General features: G+C 38.0%; 1 protein-coding gene across 1 annotated transcript in view; it reads right to left on the bottom strand.

The window, feature by feature from the left end:
• IFIH1 (interferon induced with helicase C domain 1) overlaps positions 1-23,774 on the bottom strand; it is a 53,496-nt gene extending 29,722 nt beyond the window's left edge. The window contains exons 1-3 of the mRNA XM_032409350.1: positions 22,512-23,774; positions 15,394-15,562; positions 11,057-11,203 (exon numbers count right to left, since the gene is read on the bottom strand). Of these exons, the coding sequence (XP_032265241.1) occupies positions 11,057-11,203; positions 15,394-15,562; positions 22,512-22,964 (769 nt within the window). The 5' untranslated portion in view covers positions 22,965-23,774. The remainder of the gene's footprint in view (positions 1-11,056; positions 11,204-15,393; positions 15,563-22,511) is intronic.
• Between the last annotated feature and the right edge of the window lie 1,039 nt (positions 23,775-24,813).

The following is a 24,813-nucleotide window of genomic DNA, read 5'->3' as shown; positions in this document are numbered from 1 at the left end:
TTGTAGAAAAATTCTCAATGGACATACATACTGTTTAAGTATATTAGCACAACATAAATATACTAATGTGAAAATACTGTGCCTACCAGTTGTCGTAGATTAGCTCTCAAACTCAGATTTGAGGAATCCCTTATGATCACAAGGGAAAACCTATATATGTCACTGAGAGATTTTAAATATGGCACTTTGCAATTCCCAGAGGTATGCCTTGTTAGAAGCTTAGAGGCGAGTGTGGGATAGAACTGTCAAGCAGAAGAGTGTTTTGGGCAGATGTACTGATGAAAAGAGAATATGATTTATAAGGAAAAGGCAAGGTGTAAAATGAGATGGGGAAAATGTCATTGCAAGGATAATTCTAGATCTAGAAACATAGACTAAGATTTCTGAAGCAAAAAAGTAAATTTTGACATGCTTTTCATTTGTTGTTTTAAATATGGTATGAGAACTGACGGTAATACCAAAAATACTAAAAAATACTAACAAGTATTATCTAAAATCTAACCCTGTATCTTTACATTTCCCACTAAGTGTAATACAAATGGAAATTACACTTGATTTTCATTTCATTTTCTATTCGCTAGCAGTTAAACAACAATCTTGAAAGTACTTTGTATATATGTAAAGTCAAGGTTTTCCCCAAGCTTTGCTTTAACATATGTAAGTTTGGGGGAGTTGTTTAGTGCAATGTGCATGATTAATTTATAAATATTAAAGAAAGTTGCTACCAAAAATTGGGTATTATTAAGTGTATTACATGGATTATTTTGATCTTACAAACAAATTTGCAATGTGTCAGGAAGACACTGAGCTCGGTGCCTTCACAGATGTAAATTACACTTTAAACCTCAACATCCTATGTGGTAGATATCCATTATCACCTTAGTTTTACAGATGACACAGTGAGGCCCAGAGAAGTTAAATGATCTATCCTGATCACACAGCTAGAATGGGGCCGAGTGAGAAGTCCCCATTTTCTGAATCCAAGCCTGGTATTCCAGTGTTTTTTTGATGATTTGTGCGAAGCTTTATAAACAAGCAAACAATCCTATAGTCAAGTGTTCAGTGAAATGAAAGTTGGTTATTGTTGTTGTTGTTTTAAAGCATATGGACATTTTCATTGTAATGTCAAATTTTCTATCATCTTGAAACAGTTTATCTTCCCAAGGGGGGGGGGGAAGTAGAGAGATTGTCTTATTTTGCTAACATTTCTGATTTCATCAATAGACTTTCGTTTACTTTGTATTTAAATATCCACACAAATTTTGAAATTTACTTTTCTGCACGCAAATAAAAGGAGGAACACTTCCATCCTTGTTAAACAAAATTAATTGGAATAATTTTGCTAGAGATAATTATAAAAATGAAAGTGAATATATAGAGGTCTATTTCTTTGTCATTTTGAGGATATATAAAATCTCCACTTTCTCAACACAAAAATAATTTTGTTTCCTAGGCAGCGAATTCTTATGCATTTGATATAATTTTTTTTTATTTCATAGAAAGAGAAATACTAAAGGAAATAACTTTAATAATAAAAGAAAATATATTGAATCTCCCATAACATTAAGAATGTCTTCCCCAGAGATTTTCTTCCTGCATTCACTTAAAGAAGTCATGTTTTAAAAATCACACACACACACACATAAAGTCAGATCAAGTGATTATGTGATGCCAAAATTAAACCAGGCTATTGAGTTTATAAGCCAAGAATTCCTGCCACTGATTTATATAGGATTATTTTGTTTTATTCTTTGCACTTTTCACAGTATGTCAACCTGGACTTATGTCCTGATGAAGAAAGTCATGTCTATGATGTTAAAATAGATCAGATAAAATAGTCACTTGGAGGCAGGGTGTTGCCATGAAAAGAACACTCTGCTAGGAGTCAAGCAGATCGGCCTCCAGATCTGAGCTCAGCCACTGCTAACAAGTGACTTAACCTTTTTTTCTTAAATTATTTTTTAATATAGGTAGCAGTTTCTACTTTCTCATTTATCTTGAGAATGATTCCGTTAGATAAAGGAAATGAATCATGAAGAGAAACAAATCTTAAATTCTCATGAAGTTGCTACTTAAATGGTCTTTGAATATTGGAGTTATATTATATAATAAGTTTAGTTAACTTTTATATAGGTGTCATTTCCTCTAGGGAAAATATCAAAGCTGGCTACAAAACAGATTAGAAAATGCTGGTAATTTCTAACTGTTAAAAAAAAAAAAAAGCAGTTATTTATATCAAACTCTTTTGGAATGAAAGAAAACGATACTCATCCAATTAAAAGATAGGATTTTCTGTAATAATTTTGTAAACAGCACAAAAAAAGAACAGCTCTGTGTACAATGATAGTAAGTGTCTAAGACCAGTCCATAAGCCACGGAAAAAAATGCCTCATTTTGCAATCACAACTTGGAATATTTTACTAATAAGGCAGAAATATTAACTGGAATCTGAGAAATTTCACATTTAACATCTTCTAGACTTTAAATACTTTAGAATATTTTTAAACCATTTAGAAACCAAAAATATTGAAGTTAAAAAAATTCAAATGAAAAAAACCTCTTGGTTGAAGGCCTTTTTAGATCTATTTCAATGTAAAGTATGCCCTCTGCTGGAAAATGCTATTATAACAATTAGTTGGTAAGTACATCGTTCACTCAACCTAAGAGCTAAGCTTCCTTAGGTAAAATACAAATTGGTTCTTACTTCTGTCCCTGCCAGGTAATGTCCCCCCTATTTTCAACCTAGATGTATTTCCCACTCCACAGAATATTTCTCCTTTTTCACCCCTTGCCTCAGGCTGTCATACATTCTCTTTGCTGAAAAGTGGTTTTGCTTTAAAACAGGAAGCAGTGCAAGGGGCCAGGGCTTCTATGCACATTGAGAAAAAAGAAGGGCACCTGCAGATCTCATTCACATGAGAGGTAGTGCTTACAAGGTCTGCAAATAGTCTAATTTCACTTGTCACCGTACTTTCATGTTTATTCTAGTTCTGACCTTGTGATGCATTTTAGCTTCACCTATTTAGCTATTACCCCTTGCCTGGCTTCGTAATCCCCGCAGCCTGAAATGCGGAAGACTACCCTAAAGAGCCGAACACAGGTACACTTATGGGCACTCCCACAAGGATCGCACGGGCTTCCTAAGTGTGCTTGCTTTCGTACCAGTAATAATACCCCTTCTCTCTCTCTCTCTTTCTTTCTTTTTTTCCTTCTTTCTTTTTTAGGGTCCTTTTTTGATAGCTCTTATTGATACTTAAAAATGAACAACAGTTGGGTATTGTCCATATGGAAAAAGCAGGCTTTTTGTGATGAGTACATTTGGGACTAAGACGCGTCTTTATCACCCTCTTTCTTTTCCCTTCCTCCTCTAATGTCTCATTGAGATATACTAGCCAAGCTCTTCAAGACCACCAATAAAGTTATTTTGGACTCTTCTCCCACTGTGGGTTCCTTTGAATCTTTCTGTGCTTTTCTGTGGGCTCCTATAATTGGATCAGACACATTGCTAAGACCTCTTGTCTTTTTTTTTTCTAAAATGCAAAGTATCCTAACACTCAAACACTCCTTTTCTTTTGAAATAACTTATCCTTAATCTTTTTTGAGAGGAAATAGATGACTTTTATTTTCAGCTCTATGTATATGGATTTGTGCGTGTGCGCGCACACACACACACACGCTCACATTTTGGTCTGTCAGATTCTGCTCTCCGTGCCAGGGAACATGTGTTCCCGCAGAATGGAGAGAAGCCACCTCCACCCACCTTGCATATTCTCTCCTGGATCCAAGCTTCTAGGAAATGAGTTCCCCAAAGAGAAAAAACTCTCCTAGAGCCACAGGCCCACATGGCTATCCATGGAGCTCCTTGCTCCTGTTTATAGAATTTGTACTGCTGAAATGTTTCAGTCAGAATTAAATTTGAATTGTGTGTAAGTAATAGTGTTGGCTTAAATTGTATCATGTATGCCCTTTAGCCTTTGGACTTGGATCTCCATCTATAAAGATAGTTATTAGAATACAGGGTTGTGGGGATAATAACCATACTCACTAGAGTGACCCAGACAGTAACAGAGACCAAAAGTCTCGGAGTAAAGCAGCTATGAGTGAAAAGCCAGATGACCACATGGGAAGTGAGTCTTGGCACTAGCAAGGTTTAGGGACGGCAAGATAGAAGACCAACTGGAAACTTCTTCGGCTGGTAAGCACCCCTCAGGAAGAGCTATTCAAGTTAGGCAGGCTTAAGCAAGCCTGAGGAGAGTATGGGAAGAGACACATTTAAAGGTGTCCTGGTAAATACTCAACGGTTGACTTTTTGAGGTAAAAACAAAACAAAACAAAAAAACATGATTTCAAAGTGTCTGCTAATTTCCATGGTGTAAATATTCCTGCCAGGGCTGATTTCAAGCTACCAGCGTGACGTCACAGAGTGGAGCTGGGAAGAAATGGGTGCGTCTGGCTCTGGCAAGCTAGTGGCAGCCAGCTCCAGCTCCCCAGGGTACACAGTCCTCCGATGAAGGACTCTCCTACGAACATCATCTGAAATTATCTGGTGCACACTGTGCTAGTATTTCATAATTGTTCAGAGTATTTTGTTTCCTTAGGGAAATCATTTGTAAAAACCATACAGAAGCCCATTAACTCTGATCGATCTGAGAAGTCTTCTCTCCTACCACTGTCCCCCCATAAATGCTCCTCTCTAATCAAACTGTTCCCCTGCATTTTTGTATCATTTTGCTGTGTTTACTACAGCTGGATTTTGATGTGTTTATTACAGTTTGATTCATCTTGTATAGACTTTATTTTTCAGAGCAGTTTCAGGTTCATAGCAAAATTGAGTAGAAGTACAGAGACTTTCCTTAAAAGTCCTGCTCCCACACATGCAGAGCCCCCCTCATGGACACCCCGCACCCTAAACATATTTTGAATCTTCCTACACCTACACCCTTGCTCATAGTGCCCATGCAGTCTGAAATGCTGCTTACCACCTCTGTGCACAGATCCAACACAGGACCGGATGAACGGATGTCTCCGATTCCTCCTTAGGGAGGCTGTCTCTAGGTCTTCCTCCCTCCCAAGTCTTCCCTCCTTATCCTGTAACATGGTCTCCTTCACTCTGCATAGATAACTGTTTTTCTCTGGGGGCCTGGAACTTGTTTTCTGGAACTGGGTTATAAACTCCTTGAGGGTGAGGGCAAGACCCCAGTACTTGGTTCTCTCAATAATAAGACCTGACTAACTCACTCTCTGGCTTCTAGTCCTCATTCACATGCCAAAATAGAGAAGGTAAGGCCTAAGCATCAGATTAAAATTAAAATTGTCGCCTTTGTTAAAATGGTGCAAAAAAAAAACCAAACCAAACCAAAACAAAAAACGCTTGAGGTTTGTAGCCATAAAAGGATGTCATGAAAATAAATCCAGCACGTCTTAGCTGCACACCGGGGAGATTCTTTCTGCCAAAATACCTATGTCCTCCATCCTGAGAGATGAACAGTAACCCTCATAGAACTATTAAGCAATTGGAAGTCCTATAACTAACCTACATAGCTCCGGGGAGGTTTCAAATAAAATACAAACCTATATTAACTGCTAGCCAGCACTGACATCATCAGGGACAGAGCTTCTCTCTCTCTCTCTCTCTCGCCGGTTCTCTCTCTTTTTCTCTTTTTCAACTCAAATTAATATCTGCCTTTTGGATTGCCTCAGTAGTATTTTTGATTCCCAATAATTAATGTAACTAAATTTAGCAAAATATAGAAGTGAAGGATGGTTACCTGAAGTCAAACCAATCCTGTAATAGTGTGGGTAATTCTGACACAATCTTAGATGCTGCTATATCAATTGTCTTTTCCACTAAGGTCTCAAGTGCTATATGGTAATTTTTTTTTCTAGAGATTCTAAAAATCTCTAAATTTCTAGAGGCTGGTGCTATAAAACATTATTCTGGTCCTCATGTGCAAGGATAAATTTTGTGGCATTTTTACAGAAATTAGTATAGACCAAATCTAAGATTGGACTTTGGTCTATAAAAAGGCAAAACAAAACAACAACAAAAAAAGTGCTATAACAGATTGGGCCAGGGAGAAGGAGGCTGTTTTATAAAGGTCAATTTTTAAACCCCTCCTACAGAACATGATCTATGCAAAATATATCCACAATATATTCCAAAGCATAATGTCACCGGATAAACCTAAGGAGTGGAACATATGGGGGAATATGAAAAAGAAGGTATTAAAGTCTGAAAACAAGCAGGTTGGTAAGCTCATTAGCTGGGGTGGAATTTTAAAATCTTCACGTGAACGAATATATAAATCAAAATATACACATGCATTCACAGTCATGCGCACTGTATATTCACATATGGCACACTCTGCAGTTACATTATAATCTTCCACACTGGAACAGTGAATTCCATTCTCTTTATAATGTAAAAGCGCCCTCTGCTGGCCAATCTCGGGTACTTGCACTTTCTCGTTTGATAACAGGAAGATCCAACATAGAACGATAAAAGAAGTCTGAGAGATTTTATGGGAAACTCTTCATCAAAGTAAGTTCACTGCAAATAAAAATTTTATTTTGTTTTGAATCTCATTTGCTTTGCTTTCATTTTATTCTAAGGCTTTAATCCCTAAAATAGTGTAATGTAAAAGTCGGTGTAAAATAACTACTTACTTGTTTTTGAGAAAGCAGTAATAGCAGATTATTAAATTAAAAATGATTGTACAATCAATTCTACTGTAAGCATACAGAATTAAAATGATCCAGATAACCTCGTATTTCCTAAAGTTATTTTCAACAGAAGAAAATGAATGTGGCTTTTTTGTCCCTCTGATGTTTTCTAGGGAGGTGTGGTCTAGAGAAACAGCACAGATTTCCAATGTTTTCTTGTTATAAGAGATGACCAGTGACTTTAGAAAGCAGAACTATAACATCCAGCATTAAAATTCTACCAACTGTCTGAGAACTATTCAAACATCCTTTAGAAATTATTGTGTTAATTTAGAAGAAGGCAAGTCTTAAAAATTGGTGTATCTTCATTATTAACCACTTTTTAATGGGAAGTAGTTGGAAGGAGGAAGGAAGAACAAATATCAGTCCCCAGGGTGGAGGCATGACAAAAGCGCTCTCCAGAGCTGCCTCCTAGGGAATCCTGATATATCACCCCAAGAGTGAAGGAGAAATGGGTTTAAAATTGGTTTCAGGGCAGGCGACTGTTACTAGTGGTAGTGTATCTTACCCATCAGGTGTGTTAAGGAGTCAAAGGGGCTAAAAAACAATATATAAGGAATCTTTGCATTGAAACTATAAATAATTACCACTTGTATGCACCAAGACTGTTATGTGCTGAAAAAAAATTTTAGAAACCTGTTCAGAAATAAAAATTAGAGGAGTCAATTTAAAATTAGAAATAATTCGAGTTACATTTTTTCCTTCTGCATATGAAAATTCATATTTATAGAATGTGTGCAGCTTAAGCAATAAGTTTCTTTCAATGTAGCATTGACTATATTTGAGCTATATATGAAATCTTAACCCTATATATTAGAACTCAAAATAAGGATTATACATTATCAATACCGATAAGATACGCAAACAAAATTATGCAAATGCATAGTACAGACTATGGGATACTTTCCCCTTCATTTTGACTGTTAATTCTATGAAAGGATGCCTGTAGGGGCAAAATCCTTCTACGGTAACTTTTGCAACAAAAACTTCAATCAAAAGGACACCAGTAACTTTCTTGGGCTAATGGTACTTTACAAGTTATTTATATCTGTAATTCTTAGTTCCGGAGAGCAATAAGGAAAGAGACAAACACTTGGAATGACCCATAGCATCTATCAGCAGTGGTGTCTAAGACCTAAAGCAAAGGAACTACATTTTCATAAATAAGTTACCTTTTGTTATTGCTCTGAAAAGGGCCAGAATGGATTGGTCTGTCTGGCTCTCAAGTCCACAGGGAAGTCCAGACATCACGAGGATCCTACAGACCAGAAGGTCATTCGAGTCTGTGAACTGGGTGGGGTCCTTATCACTGTGCAGTGTACTACACTTCCACATGTTCTCAGACCGGTATATATATTTTAATAGGCTGTCCTTGCATTTACTGTGTGAATGTTACCACCACTTACTGTGACTATGCAGTGACCACTGGTTGACTGACATGCCCGTCAGTTGAAAGCTCCACGGGAGCAAGAAGCCACCTCCGTTATGTTCCCCCACTGTCTTGGCAGTACTGAACACTGAACAGTACATGTCTGGCACGTAGTAGTTAAATAAATATTTGTTAAATGAAAGAGTCCAAAGGAACAGAGGGCAAATGGGAGAGAGGGAGAGAGGGAACACAAGGGGAAAAAAACCCTTTCTGTCCTCTAAGGCCATTATTGAGATCTAGATTTTTTTTTTTTTCACAACATGCAACTTTAAGTTTTACATTAACTCATAGAAAAACAGTACATTTTTAAAGTTTTGCCTTTAATTTTGTTCACTTTAAGACTCAGAATCCTCCATAGAGACATAAGCTACAGGCTGATGAGACGCATTGCTGGCAACCTTTGATGAAAAACCCTCATTCAAGATACAGGATCATCTTCCAGCCTCGGTCCTGTCTTCGATTCTTTCTAGTGTGGATTTAGAAAATAGCTGGTAACCCACAGAGATGTCAGGTGTCCTACCAAGGAAGTTTATTAAAATGTGACAAATCCACATTCAGATAGTGATTTTGGCATTCCTATAAGATCATGATTTCTGAAAGAAAGCGCAGCTGCTCAAATGAAAAAAAAAATCCTCTGGAATTCAGGTATTTGCTATTCTGTATATTAAACCTCACTACTAAAAGTGTGGTCCAGGACCAGCAATACAGCATCACCTGGGAGCATGTGAGAAAGGCAGAATCTCGGGCTCCACACAGGACCCACTGAATCAGAATGCATTTCATTAAGACCCACTCCTCCCGATGGTTCATATACACAGTAAAGCAGCAGAAGCACTGCATAAAAAACAAACAAACAAACAAACAAATGAGGCACAAGCCTGAATAGCTGGCAAACTATAAAACATATTGGGACTATTTATGACAAAGGAATGCTATCCTATATATTTAGGTACTTCACATAAATCAGCAAGAAGAATATAAACACCTTAATAGAAAAATAGATAGGGAATTAGTAACAACAACAAAAAGAATAAACTTGCAAAATGGTTTTCCACCAGAAATCAAAAAAATAAAATTCAAATAGCAAAATACCAAACTGGCAAGGCTTGAAAATAATGATATTTTGTAGAAATACCTGTTCTTGTGGAAGAGACTTCAGGGCAATAGGCACTCTCTTATACTACTAAAGGACACCTAAATTGGTACAAGTTCCTGGAGTTAAATTTGACATTAAGTATCAAATGTCTTAAGATTGTAAACATCATTGGATCCAGAAGTTCCAATTATGTAGTATGTTTTTGAGAATTAAACTGAAACATAGATACGAAGAGAGCTATTCACAATGTAGAAATTTTTAAACATCCTAAATATTTAACAATTGATTTATTAATTATAAAGCACCCAATGGATGGAACTATTATTAAGTCATTAAAAACCATGCTATAGAAGACTACCTAACAAACACAGGAGAAATGCCATCGTGTATAAACATCCACTTATGTTAAAAGAGCAGAAGGACAGATACCCAAATGTTAAGAGTAATATATCTACACTGTGGGAGGATGAGTGACTTTTTCTTTGTATGTTTTCACATTTTCCAAATTTCCTGCAATGCAGCTACACTACTTTTCTGAGTAGAAAATAGTAAACTTTGGAAGCGCCTGGCGGGCTCAGTCAGTGGAGCATGTGACTCTTGATCTCAGGGTTGTGAGTTCGAGCCCCATATTGGAGGTAGAGATTACTTAAAAAAAAAAAGAGAGAGAGAGAAGAAAGTAGTAAACTTTGCAGTGATGTGATGGAGTCAGCTTATATCAGCTCACAAAAGCCAATCGTTAGATTTTCAGGAATTTGTGAGCAGGTTAAGCACATCCATTTTAAAAATTAAATAATATCGATTTACAGTTAAATAAATTATATGAAAGCATAGGTAATGAATACTTAAACTCATCACTTCCTAATCGTGTTTCTGGATTTCGCTATTATCTATGTCCTTGAGGCTGTTAATGCCCATTGTATCTGCATAGTGGAAATGCTAACACGATGGTGAACTAGTGCTTCTCTCTTTCCAACTCAGGGACATTAGTTTGGAGGTCTGACATCAGCTTCAGTGGGAGCATTTGCATCGTGAAGGTTGGCAAATGCTACAGCTCAGGACTTCCTTTCTTTCCTCTGGAGAATTACCTCTTCAACATTTACCAGCACAGCACAGATTTTTAAAAATTGTTTCTTTTAAATGACTATTTCTTGTGAAAATAGAATGTGGCCCTTTGGTGGGGAGAGGGGAAGAGGATTTTCCTATCCAGTAAATTAGGGAGGGGAATGTGATTAAATTAGTTTGATCCTTCCAGGAATGTTTCATATCAAAAAAGGTGGTCATGGTGGTGAATAGTTCGCTCACCACTTAGTTACTGCAAATCAAGCCAACCCCAGTTTAGCACCTGTCATCTTCTCTGCTACAGCCTTGCGTTTGGTCTCTACAACCCAGCTGAACCTCCCTGAGACATCCCAGTCTATAAAATAAAGAAAAGATAACGAATGGCCTTGGGATGAATCAAACTAATTCATATATTTGAAGGTACTTTGAAAACTATGAAAATATAGGGTATGCTTATAATACTTATCACATCACGAAGACCATGGGTATCTTCTTATAAAGCAAAATTAGAACCAAATGTGTTCCTATTCATAACATATTAATATTGCATTAGTTTTGAAAAACATTTTTAGCCACAAAGAATTCTTTTAATTTAAATGTTTCTAGAAATATGAATTTTAATAAGAATGCTCACAAAACCCCAAGGCCCAAATTTTCTCCCTGTGTTTCACAGATCTCGATGTCATCAACTGATTTTTCGGGAAGTGGCAATTAGCAAAATATGGAAATTATGTGCAGGTTCCAAATACCTGAAACAACAGAAGAATCCACCAAAGACGATTCCAGCGAATCACTCTCCTCGTCCCAGCCCTCTCTCTCTGGACTTGGCTGACCTGTGGCTAAAAGAACTGCCTCTTGAATGTCGGGGCCACCTTCTTGGGATAAGTTCTCAGTCTCTGTGAATAAAGCATTAGAAGGTAAGGAGTAGTGCAGTGCAAGCTTGTGTAGAGTCCGCATTACTGCAATTGCTATTCTGCAAATGAAACAGGAGTTCCTAATGGACATTTACCGGAATATATTGAAGTACTTTGAAATCCTAAACAGAATGTAAATCGTTAATGCAAGTTTTTACACAATATAAGTAGATATTATTGTTATTTTGAAAACCAAGTGGAGGTTCCCAGTAGAAATCTGCCTGAATATACTTTTGTACTTTGACATTTTGAAATGCTAGGAACATAGTTTTTGTTATGATACGGTATTTCTATTTTTAATATGGACACAGTGAGTAATTCTTTTGTAATTACATTTTATCTAAAAAGACATTATCTAAGTATCATGGTAATCACAAAAACAGTCTGATGATTTCCCATCTGACCATTACTGGTAGGAAGTAAGACACTTATTTAGTGACACAAAGTTATATTTAAGGCTGAATTATGAAAATGCAAATTTGGTGGTGGTTTTTCTTTAGCTTGCGCTCTTGCCATTTTGTTCCCTCGCTGTGCGTTCTACATGAGATGTACATATGCTTTAATGTCAGCCTAAATTCATGTATTTTGAATATCTGGAGATTTTTTAGGAATTCAATAAAATATTCTGCATCCTTCCCTTCCCCTTCCCTCCATTTCTCCCATCAGCCTTTCTTCCTTCAACCAACAAGTATTGAATGTTTTCTTAAGGGACTATGTGGGTTACAAAGAAAAATAAGAGTTTCTGTCCTCCTGAAGCTATCATCTATCAGAGAAGACTGATTCCCTAAATAAAGTTTCTTAAAGTATCATTGTGTATTAACCCATCCGAAAGAATAAAGGGAAAGTATGTCCTGAGTATGGAGAATTTCCCAAAGAAAATTGTTGTGACTTTGGACTCTGTTGCTGGGCAAAATGACTTGACAATGTTTGCAGGTACACATTAAGTATGTTTGGGGTTTGTAATCAGAATCGTCCATTTATTTTGTGCTTACCATACAAGTGCTATGGAAATGTTGAATCACTTAATCCTCCAAAGAGCCCTAGGTAATAGGTAATATTATTTTCCCCAGTTTACAGAGGAGTAAACTGTGGCACAGAGAGGGCAAGTGCCTGCTCAAAGCTATACAACCAGGGAAGTAAAAGAGCCAGGATTCAATAAACATCAGTATCCAGAGCCTAGGCTCCTCTATCAGTCAGCTCAGGCCACAATAACAAAATATCATAGATGGAATAACTCAAGCAAGAGAATTTGATTTTCTCATAGTGCTGGAGATTGGAAGTTCCCGATCAATGTACCAGCAGGATTGGTGTCTGGTAAGAGCTCCCTTCTAGGGTACAGAAGGCCCCCTTCTCATTGTGTCCTCACATGGTGAAGAGAGAGACAGAGATCTCTTCCTCTTCTTATAAAGCCACAGTCCTATCAGATTAGGGCTCACCCTTCTGACCTCATTTCACCTTAATTATCTCCTTGGAGGCCCTATCCCCCAGAAACAGTCACAGTAGATAATTAGGGCTTCAACATATGAATTTTGGGGAAACACAACTTAGTCCATAGTAACTCCTAATCACAAGAATAATCACAGCTAACTTTATTCTGGTCATTAAGACCCACCAGAAAAATTCTTAGATCCCCATAAAAAGAGGTATAGTTCAGCAAACAAAATTTAAATCCCAATCCCTCTGATTAGATTTTCTGAGGAAATGAAAAAATAAGCCCTGCTTTTTGGAATGAGTGGGTCAGGAGCAACCTGCCTGCAGGTAGGGGAGCTGGGGAGTCCACAGATGTTGCCCCAGCCAGGGATTGGAGATTTTCTCCCACTCCTCAAAGGAAGCTCAGAGACCCCTTTCCACTCTGCTCCCTGCCGTCAAAGAAGCCCTCGTATCTGGGTCAATGCCCATCATCACTCCCTTTGGTAGAATGAGGGAGAAGCCCCAACCATGAGGGGACCCTGCTATGGGACAAGAGAGGGGTTTGGACAATTGGTGCCCCTGTTTTTCTTTCCACAAGGCCTTTCCCCCTTTTATAAAGTGCTTGGCCTTGGCCAGCCAGGATATGTGTGTGGGCTGGGGAAATTGTGGATAAACTAGTCCCTAAGCCATTCAAAAACAGACACATAAAGACCTAATAAATTTATGGCATATAGGAAAGAAAGTGAAGAGGAAAGCATGAAAGTACTAGATGTATGTGATAAGTGTGTTACAATGTAGGTATTACCTGGGATGTACTACACTACCTACATTGCTCTTGTTCAAAGAATTATAATTTTTAGAATTACATTAAACTTCTAGAGGCGACTGCGTGGCTCAGTCGGCTAAGTGTCCGACTCTTGACCTTGGCTCAGGTCTTGATCTCAGGGTGCTGAGTCGGAGCCCTGCATTGGACTCCTTGCTGGGCATGACGCCTACTAAAACAAACAAACAAACAAACAAAACTTCTAACAAAGCATCTGGTGAAGAAGAATTTAAAAATATTTTAGAAAGAGGGGTGCCTGGGTGGCTCAGTGGGTTGAGCAACTCTTGGTTTCCACTCAGGTCATGATCATGATCTCCGGATCCTGGGATCCAGCTGCATAGGGCTCTGTGCTCAGCACGGAGTCCGCTTTCCCTCTTCTTCCCCATGCTCCTCACCCCCACTTGCTCTTTCTTTCTCTCTCAATTAAGTGAATAAAAATCTTTAAAATATATATATATATATATATATATATATATATATATATATATATGAAGAAAACATGGCCAGACATGTTGTATATGTCAGGAGAATCTAGAAGACACTTTGGAGCAGATCTTCTAGACTCCATCCTAAACAAGTGTGCCATTGTACACAACTGTAAAATGGATAGATACCCTCGAATTTGAGGGACGGATATGACAAGGTCTTGTGACCTAAAAGGTCACCTTTCTAATGTTTCTCATTACACTGAAACCAAAATTTCTCAGGGAACAACAACAACAAAAAAATCTAGACTGCAGCCATTTTCTCTTCGAAATTTAAGCCCTTCAATGTTTGTCATGGATGGAAAAGGTTCCATGAGGTCCTGAAAGGGAACTCATCATGGGTGTGTGTTGTGTGTGTGTGTGTGTCTGTCTCTGTATATGCATATATATACACAGATATGTGTGTGTGTGTGTGTATTTCTACCTACTGGGCGAAATTAACCTATTTCATAAATAACATAGAATAAAAAATAATGTGCTATTTATTTTAACAACTTAGTAACTTTTTATTTTGCAAAAGCAACTGAGGAAAGTGTTTACTGGGCATCTTCTTCCATTAGAAAGTGGTATGTGGCAATAGGGACTTTGTGTGTCTCACTTAAGTCCATATCTGCAGCATTTACAACAGTGTGTGCGGCACTCATCACACGTTGGTCATTGAATGAATGATGGGATGGCTGGATGAACAGAAGAAGTGGAGTAAGCTTGAAGTGACTGTAATGTATTTAAATCATTTTATTACCAATTAACTTTCAATTTGTCTTACATATGAGATTTTTGAAAACATAAGATACACACCCTGAAAAGAAAAGTAAGATGGCAGTTTATATTAGATTTACAAATAATATATGTGAAAAGACTCTAAAATGTTACTTTTATTATTATAATTGAAGGAACAAAAAAAAAAAAACCTCACAGGAAGTAATATTGAGATATGTTGGTAATTATAGACCTTTTATCAAATGTTTAATAAATGCCTTAAAAATTGATATAGATGACCGGAAGACTAGCAGCACAGTTGTAATAACCACTAAAATATTTTCTTCCAATTTATTGGTTATCTAATCAATGTATAAATTATTTTGATAAAAATTTTAGATAATCATCTTGTCTTCAATATAAGATGAATAGTGGAAGGAATATTAGACTAGGGGTCAGCTGCCAATATAGCTGCCAATATTTGGCAGCTGCATAAATATATAAAGCTGCCAATATATAAAGCTGTCAATAGCCCAGTTTGCTGAGTTTTATGATCTTTGGTAAGTTAATCTTTTCCCATGCAACAGTTTCTTCATTTGTAAAGGGGAAAAAAATAGATGATTTCTCAAATCGCTTCCAATTTTGAAATTTTGATTCTCAATATCTTAGTGTTTGACATTGTGTCTACAGGCTTCGTTAAGCTTTCAATCACTAGGGAAAACGTACAAACTCTTTTTTAGTAGAATTAGATATACCTGCATTGCTTTCAAAGCAAGTGGTGCCTGTTAGCTCTTGGATAAGGGCGTGGTTTTCCGTTTGATGCAGAACAATCAGAAATGCAGAAAACCAGTTTTCTTTCTGCACGATCCTTTTCAGTAGCTCTCTCACACCTGATTCATTTCCATTGCTTTCTGCAGCAGAAATCTGTTTTAAGAGAAAAGCAGAATTAAAAAGATCACACAACTTCTGAACAATTTTAAGCAGGAACTAGCCTTTTTAAAAAATGAGCAATTAAGCGTAGTAAGTATTAGTAAAGGCTTATATCTAACCACTAAAGAAAAGAACAACATCACTTACAGTAATTCTGGATTGTAGCTGGGACAAATCTCTGGGCCAAGCCCCCTTTTAAATATGAACCATTTTTTAAAGCCACTAAGATATTCAAAACTTACACTTAGGAAATAAAGGTTCTACCTTGGTCATTCTGAATAATGGGGACAAAAGAAAATGCCTTTCATTTCTAGTTCTGTTATGTCTATTTGCATCAATTTCGTTCTGTATATCTAGGGTTTGCTATTTCTTTTCAACCCATGGAGTCTATAAATAGGAAGCCAAATATTTCTTACCTGACTCCTCTTTCTTGCCTATCACTACTATTAAGTAATTACTATCAAAAGATTTATATTCTTGTTTACTTAGTATTTGCAATATGTATTAATGACTATAATATTTTCCTAAATTTGTGTTTATTTAATATTATGAGACTAATTTATTTATACATATATTCCTTAAAGTATGGGGCAGAATCATTTCTATATCTATTCATTACAACTTTTAGTCTTCCTTTGACTTCTCTTTTAGACTAAACTAACAATCATTTTAAATGTAGATCATTTGTGTAATCATCATCACAGTGCATTTCCCAGTTCTTAATACGGCACCCCAACATTTGGAGAAAAGACCAATACAAGCCACATTTAGACCAGAAAGAAATGAGACAGGGCATCATCAGCCTGCTGTGCCTTTGGGAAAGGCTTCATCCCTCTGGGCTTCAACTTCTGGATGTGCAAAATGAGGCAATTCAAAGGAAATTTCAGGGCTTTTCCACTCTACCTGCACATTAGGCACACCTGGGGAGCTTTAAAAACACTCATGTCTGGGATCTACCCCCAAAGATTCTGACTTATTTTGTCTGTGTTGGGAAGCCAGAATTTTTTTTAAGGATCTCATGATTCTAATCAGCAGCTTAGATGAGAAATATTGACTTATCTCCTCTCAAAGGCCCTTCTGAACATTTGTCCACCTCCTACATGTAGAATCTGGGTTGATTAGCTAGATTAATTGTTTCCTATTAAATTTGTGTATTTTCTAGTCCTATAAATATATCCTATAACTTTTTAGTGTCAGGTATTTGTTTGCATTTTTGGAACAGTGTCTGACACAAATTTAGTGTTAGTTATTATTATGGATGACTGAAGAAAGCATCTACCTTTATAAACACTTCACCAGTGGACACTACTTAGTACAGAAGTATGCAGCATGATTTCTACCCAGTGGGTATGTTTGTCTTACTAGATAATACTTAATAATGTTATTATAAAGGCTTTGCACCTATTAACCCAGAAACCCTGAAGAAGGAACTAATATTAACCCACTTTGCAGACCAGAAATCCAAGGCACACAGAATTCCAGTTACCTCCCTGAAGCCAAAAAGCTAGTAAATGGCAGAGGTGGAATTTCATCCCAGGCAATTGACTTCGGAGGCCAAATACTCCCTTCCTGAGCTATAATTATAGCTACTAATTGTCTCCAATTTTAAGCACATTTTCTGACAAGAAGTGGATAAGATGACTACTGGACTTAATAAAATTTAGGTGATTTCAGTCCATCTCCCTCACAGCATTTTCTAAGCAGATTCTTGCTCATTTTCTACCTTTTGTCTAACTTCATTAATCTCCTAATGGAAACTTTTTGTCTTCTCCGGTGTTTGTAGCATCTTTATTATTATCTGCTAACTTAAAACTTAGTTGCTAAAGACGTTTAGTAAGACTGGTTTGAGCACCTTCTTTTAACTCAATCATTTCTATTTTTAATTACCTTACTCTTTAATCACCTTTAAATCCATCTGACAGAAGTAATCAGAAAGCATTTCTCTAAAAAGATAAGTGATACACTGTAATGAATATTCTTACTAAAAACCTAATTATATTATAGGCATTAAACTTTCATCCACTATTAATCATTTAAGTTGATTTTAACTGTAAAATTACACTTGTCAAGCTTGCTTTGTCCTTACTGTGTTCAGGCATTTGAGGATCATTATGTCATGAGTCTTTTTATTATCTGAACAGTGGAACTACATAGAACACCAGTGCAATTTTAGCAACTTCATCAAGATTCTGAATTTTTAAGAAGTCTTCTGAATTTGAGTGTTAGAAAGTACCTTTGAAACAGCCATATATATATATATATATATATATTTTTTTTTTTACTTAATCTGTTCTCCTAAAACATACTAGAGACATTAGATCCCAGTATTAAACTTGATTATAGAAATTGAGAGGTGAGTATTTAGACTTGAGACTTCAACAGGACATGTAATGATTCTCACTCATGTTCCTCCCTCACTGAACATTTTCCCTAAATATGCAGTTTAAAATATTTCTGATACATTGTTAACTAATTTATGGAATACAAAATAAATATGAATTTGTGGGTAATACAATTACATGCTTTCACATTCTAAATTCTTTGATCTATGTTTTTTCTTTCCAACCGAAATCAGTAGAGAAAGCAATGATATTTCCATTAAGCACTGGTTTGCCAACAAAATTGCTTGATAAAAATGTTTTCACTCCTTCATAAAAACCTTAGATAACTATTTAAATATAATGGTGATTTTTTTTAACACAGCAGACCTCAGCTCTCATCCCAGTAACTCAGGAAGCAAAACTCATGTTAAAAAGAAAGAATTTTTAAAGACTAGTTCCTCATAGGAAGAGAAGAAAAAATAAAACAAGATGAAATCAGAGAGGGGGACAAGCCATAAGAGACTCTTAATCATAGGAAACAAACTGAGGGTTGCTGGAGGGGAGGGGGTGAGGGGATGGGGTAACTGGGTGATGGCCATTGGGGGGGCACATGATGTAATGAGCACTGGGTGTTATATAAGACTGATGAATCACTGACCTCTACCTCTGAAACCAATAATATATGTTAATTAATTGAATTTAAATTAAAAAAATAAATTTTTTAGAGAGAGAGAGAAAAAAAACTAATTCCCCATAAAAAGTTAATGTGTTTCTAAATGAATATGTATCAGCACACTGACATAACTGCTTTCTTACTAGTACTTTTTCTTGCTAATAAAATTCTTACACATACTAATTTACCTGACAATACAATGAGCTGGGGGAGACTGACTCAGCTTCTCATCTTCATGTAAGGACAACTGGACTTGGTTTCTAGCTGGACTGAACACACTATCTCTGGTTCTCCTATGTAAATGAAAGGTATATGGGGTCTTCCTGGACTCTGGATGTTTAATACTTTGAACTGGCCAGGACTGAAACAGGAACCTCTCTTCAGCTGTTCAGACTGATATTAAGTAACTATGGAAATGTTTATATGGTTACCTCTTTTCCAGAGTTCATGGCTGTCTAAGTTAATGGATGTGCCAAGAGGTCACTAAGTGTCCTAAAATAAAAGCAGGTCAGTCCAGAGGCAGCCCCTTTCTATTAGGGATCATTATATTATAATGATTTATAAAATGACTCTTCTATTTATCATTGACTCCCCAGTATTTATAATAGTGCCTTGCATACGCTAGACATTAACTATTTATTAGAAGAATGAATCAACACTACAACATAAGCTCCATGAAAGCACAGACAGTATTGGCATTATTATCCAGTCTTTTCACCGCTGGCATGATGTCTGCCACAAGATGTCACTCCATAAATTTAAACCCAATGAATGAATAGTCAATCCATTAAAGATGTTTTTTTGGGTACTTACTGGACACAAAACTAAATCTAGGATAATTTCCGGAGGCTCTGATGTATGAAGGGCAGGGGTTGCAGGGATGGACATAAGATTCATAAACTAAAATGACAGACCAGTAGAAAATGTCTACTAGAAAACAGGAAAGGGGCGCCTGGCTGGCTCAGTCGTTAAGTGTCTGCCTTCAGGTCATGATCCCAGGGTCCTGGGATCGAGCCCTGCATTGGGCTCCCTGCTGGGTGGGAAGCCTGCTTCTCCCTCTCCCACTCCCCCTGCTTGTGTTCCCTCTCTTGCTGTCTCACTCTCTGTCAAAATAAGTAAATAAAATCTTAAAAAAAAAAAAAAGAAAGCAGGAAAATAATTAAAATAAAATATTTTTTTTGAAGCCCTAACTTCTTATTCAGATACTACTTTAGGCTGTCAAAAAAGCAGATTTGGAGATCTTATGTCCATCATCCATCCATTTCCAAATGCCTGGCAAGGCAATCCATGACATCATGCGTTCTTATCCTTTATCCCAGACAACTTTTGGAAATAAATTCAATCAGCCAGTTAATACTTATTAAGTACCAGTTCTATACCTAGTCCTGGCTAGGTTTCTAAGGATGAAAGACATAGTTTTTCCTTGGAATCACAGTTTAATCCAGGGGCTTTAAGAAGATCTCAGTTTCAATGTGGTTGATTAACCTAAATTTCTGAAACTTTGAATTCACAAGGAAAGGTAACCAAATGAATGATGATAAAATTCATCATCATCATCATATCAAAACAACTCTTTATTATTATTATTCATTAAAAAGCTTTTTCATAAACATGATTTCTCATTTGTATTCACTAAAGTACCATGAGTGAGAGGAGACATTATGTCCATTTTCATGGGTAAATTTAGGATCAAGGAACTTAAATAACTTGACCCAAAGTAACACATAGAGTAAGAAACAAACATAGATCTCAAATCCAGGTTTTCCCATTCCAAATTCTCATGTTTTCCACCAGTACGATTTGCTATTTTGAGATAAATATTCATCAATGACCCCCATATCAATATAGATTCTTCTAAATCTAGTGCTTCTTTCCAATAGCTTATTTTTCCACTGTCTTCGATAGCTTTGATGGCACATGTAAAATGACGTGTAGACATGATTCCAGAATCGCACAGAGACACTATTCCTCCTCAGAAAGCTTCAAATGCATAGCTCCTCCATCTTTCAGAGGCTCTTTTGAAATATGAATTTGAGGGAGAGTTTGGGTTGCTTTGGCTTTAACTGCTACCCAGTACATAAATGCCCCTTTACTCTACATCTTCTTTGTGTCAAATCCCTTGCATTACTGCTAGCTGCCTCCAAGCTTGCCAGAATCAAGAACTTGGATAAAATCTAGCTGGCGGAAATTCAATCCAGGCAAGACAAAAGTGATGCTGATAGGCAGAAGTATTTAGAGTAAATAAGGAGAAGTGCTGTTTCGTTGGCAATCGGGACATCATACCCACCAAACATAAACAGCTTTGTGGTGTTACTGGACTCTGTTGCTTCTGGACTTCCTAACAGCTACTGTGGCTGGAAATGCCATCTTCCATCTCCAGCTGGCTTGAAGGCTGCATACTGTCTTCCAAATTAAGATTCTGCCACAGTGATGTACACATTTGTCATATCCAGCTGGACTACTATAATGCGTTCTAGCTGGTTCTCAATACACAAAACTACATAAACGTTACAGACAACAGTGTAAAGTAATTTACTTGTTGGGAAAACCAGCCATCAAAATTAGATGCATGCTTGGGTCTTTGGACAGCCCTATGGCTGTCAAGTCTACAAAGGTCTATTAACTTTACTCACTAAAGACCAAGTTACATCACAGGCTAATGTGAGGCCAGTGTCCAGAACTTTGTAATGAAGATACAAACAACTGGTGAATCCAAAAGTAAGGAAGAAAGGAAGGAAGAAAGACGTAAAGAAAGAAAGAAAGAAAGAAAAGGAAGAAAGAAAGAAAATGTCAGAATCATAGCATGTTAGACAAAGCCTTTGACTTTTACTCATGGGTTTGTTTATTTGCCTACATGCCTTTCAAAATAAGATTTTTATTTACTTACAACCCTGAATAAGTCATGTTCAAATAGGTCAGCATTTCTATACTTCACAGTACATCCTTGTTCATTAAAAAACAATGAACAATGAAACATTACATTAAGTATAAAGTGCCCTATAAAATTCACCCTATCAAAATGCCACCTAAAAAATCCACTACTCCTTTAATATGAAAAACTACAATTGGCAACATATTTTTTTTCAATGAATTATCTGCAACTTTTAATTCCTAGAGAATGTCATAACTTTGATTAAAGAAAAAAAAGTGTGTGTGTAATGTAATTTCTCCATTTGGACCAAGATCAAATGGTGTACATATAATATAGGCCAGAGATTGGCAGTTTTTTCTGTAAAGTCCAGATAATAAATACTGTTAGCTCTGTGGGTTGTATGGTCTCTGTTCAACTGCTCTTAAAATGCGAAAGCAGTTATATCATGTAAATGAATGACCATGGCTCTGTTCCAATAAAACTTTATGAGCACTGAAAATTTAAAAAATCTAAAAACCATTCTTAGTGTTTGGGCCTGCAAAAACCAGTAATAGGCTGGACTTAGCCCATGGGTCATGGTTTGCTGATACTCGTTCTATCAAACTATATAAAGTAAGGCATAAAATTGCACACCACTAGGACCTAAATCCCTAGGTCTGCCACTGCTTTCCCGGGGCACCTTGGGCAAGTTACATAACCTACCTCAGTTTTCTCATCTGTAAAACAATGTTAATAAACTTAAAAATCTTAATGCATTATTGGGAGCATGAGCTCTGATAATAAGTTTTGCAAATGATACTAAGTGTCTATAGTAAGTGCTTAATAAATGTTATCTATTAGTACACATTACTATTTTGGAGGTAACACCTCTTTTGGCTTATTTTAGTGAAAGGATTAGAAAAAGAGCTTTTGTTATACTCCAATTCTCAAAATTATGTTGTTAAGTGCCTAACTATTCTCTTCTCAAGAAAGGAGGGAACCAAATTTACCCAGAGATGTCAAAGAACATTTGGAGTGGGGCAAAGGAAGGAGCAACCCCGAGTTACAAAATCTGCCTCCATCTGAACTGACACCTACCCGATTTCTGTCTTCATTTGTCAACAGTTCCTTCTCCACACACTTATCCAAGATATCTCTAACCAGAAGTTTGTCCACCAGGGTGGGCTGGAGGAGGTTCATTAGTTGGAGACACTCATCATGAACGTTCTCAGAGGATGGAGAAGGCAAGTCGGTGAGCTCTGGGTTCAGGTAGCGGGCGGCTAAAACGCTGCCTGCTCTCTGAAGAGCCACCAGAAATTGTCTGGTCCAGCCAGGGGGCCAGCCTCCCTTCTCCAAAGTGCTCAGAAGTTGATCAGCTGCCTGCATGTTCCCAGCGTTGATGGCCGTCCTCTGAATCTGCTCCTTCACCTCATCGGGCAGAAAGTTCAGGTAGTCCAGTACGGGCTCCACCTGGATGTACGTTTTCACTCTGGCCCTGAAACACGAGAGGAGATAGCAGAAACTCTTGTCTGCCGAGTAGCCATTCGACATCTTTCGTTCGTGCTCAGCAAAGGGAGAGGATTCTCCCTAACAGACCGACAGCTTGCTGTTCTCTGCTCAACAGGTGAGCTGTGTGTCCCGCGGTCGGCTTGGAAGCCCGCAGGGTCCGCAGCTCTGGGCCTGACGGAGCGGGTGGTCCGCAGGACCCCCAGGGCGGCGCGCGGGGGCTCGGTGGGTCGCACCTGGGCAGGGGGCGGGTGGTTAGGTGGCGGGGCGCGCCGGCCCGGGGACGCGGCGGCGAGAAGCTGCGGGCGGCGGGCGGACAGACGGGCAGGCGCGACCCCTCCGACTCTCGGCTGCGCTCGCCCCCGCGGGAGACCAAGACGCCGCCTCTGCCAGCTGCGGTGGGAGCTTTGACCCCGCTTTCCGCAAGGCAGTTCTTGTAGTTTGCCGGACTTGGGTTTCTGTTTCGATTCTCTCCGTCTCCCTCAGGCCTTTCCAGACGTAATCCGCCGGGGCGGGGAGTGCACGTTTCCCAGAGCAGGAGACACCCTTCGGTCGGCTCTGGCAAGGACAGTCTTTGGGTGGCAGGCACTGTGGGAAACGGAAAAGGAAAGCGAATTCGGAAAGCAGCGATCCAACAATACTCCTCCTGCAGGTATTTTGACTTTTTTTTTTTTTTTTTTGCAGGGTTCTGCCTCAAAAATCAGACTTCTTTCCCACAGCCGTCTTGCATTACCCCAGTCAGCGAAAATGTGGAGGGCTTGAAAGCACGTGATTCGGGACTTCCCGGTCCAGAAGTGAAGAGAAACTGCCACAGACCCTGACGCCCGCAGGAAGGAGTTACCCTTAGCTGGTGACTACAGGTAGGTTCTGCCCCACCCCCAGCCCCCTGTCCGCAGATAAGGTGGTAAGACTGCAGGGAGCAGCTGGAGAAAATAAAGCCAAGAAGACCTCTTTCCAGAGAGGTGTGAACCCCGAGCCCCAGGATGAATGACCTTTGCACCCTCTCTAGAATAAACCTGACTTCCTGTAGGTCCCCCCAAACCAGCTTTTTCCTCTGAGAATTTGTGGGTTTGAAAAAGAGTGAATAATGATAAACGGTTTATTTGACTGCCTGATGAGTAAATTGTAGTATTTATTTGGCTTTGACCAGGGCCTGGCGACAGACGCAGAGGGACTTTAACCACCAACTCAGCTTAAGAGGAAGCCAAGAATGAAGGTTTTCTATCTCCCAGCCTGTAAGTTCCCCATATTCTTTAATATACAACTTTCCTTTAATAAAACAAAACAAAATCCCCAACAACTTATTTTTGATATAGCTGCCATTCTTTTCTTGGATTCAATACAGAAAGTTTTGGCTGAAGCAGTGAGGAACTTAATTAGCAACTAATGTACCAACTTGTAGTAAACATCAACATTTGTCTATGTCATGAGGGAAAAAAAGACACCCACACTGAAAAATGGCAGCTTCGGTTCAGTACAGAAGCCACATAAAAGTGAGTCCTTCAGGTTGCTACTCATATTCTGCAGCCAGGGGGAACTGTGGGTGGTAGTGTGTATGCTTCACCGTGAGAACCTCATGGTCTAGAATTATATGGAGGATGGAGGGGTCAGTTAAGCCATTAAAAAGATACATTTAGGAAAAGTAATCTCGTAGCAAAGCGCATTCAATGAAGTTTAGATAGGACAGGGACGCCTGGTTCTGCTTTGGACTGGATAAGAGAAATACAGAGTCCTTGTTTTTATCAGAGGCATACAAAATATTCAGTTGAGCTCTTTATAGCATCTTGTCTTATTTTATGCTTTAATTATATTGTGTAGCTAAGCTTTTTTCTTTCCTGTAGGAGTGTAAGCTGCTTGAAGAGAGGGCATATTTACACACTAACCAGTACAATAC

This window comes from Phoca vitulina, unplaced genomic scaffold, assembly GCF_004348235.1.
Source record: "Phoca vitulina isolate PV1807 unplaced genomic scaffold, GSC_HSeal_1.0 scaffold1, whole genome shotgun sequence".
NCBI classification, from domain to species: Eukaryota; Metazoa; Chordata; class Mammalia; order Carnivora; family Phocidae; genus Phoca; species Phoca vitulina.
This window is presented reverse-complemented; position numbering and strand designations above follow the sequence as displayed.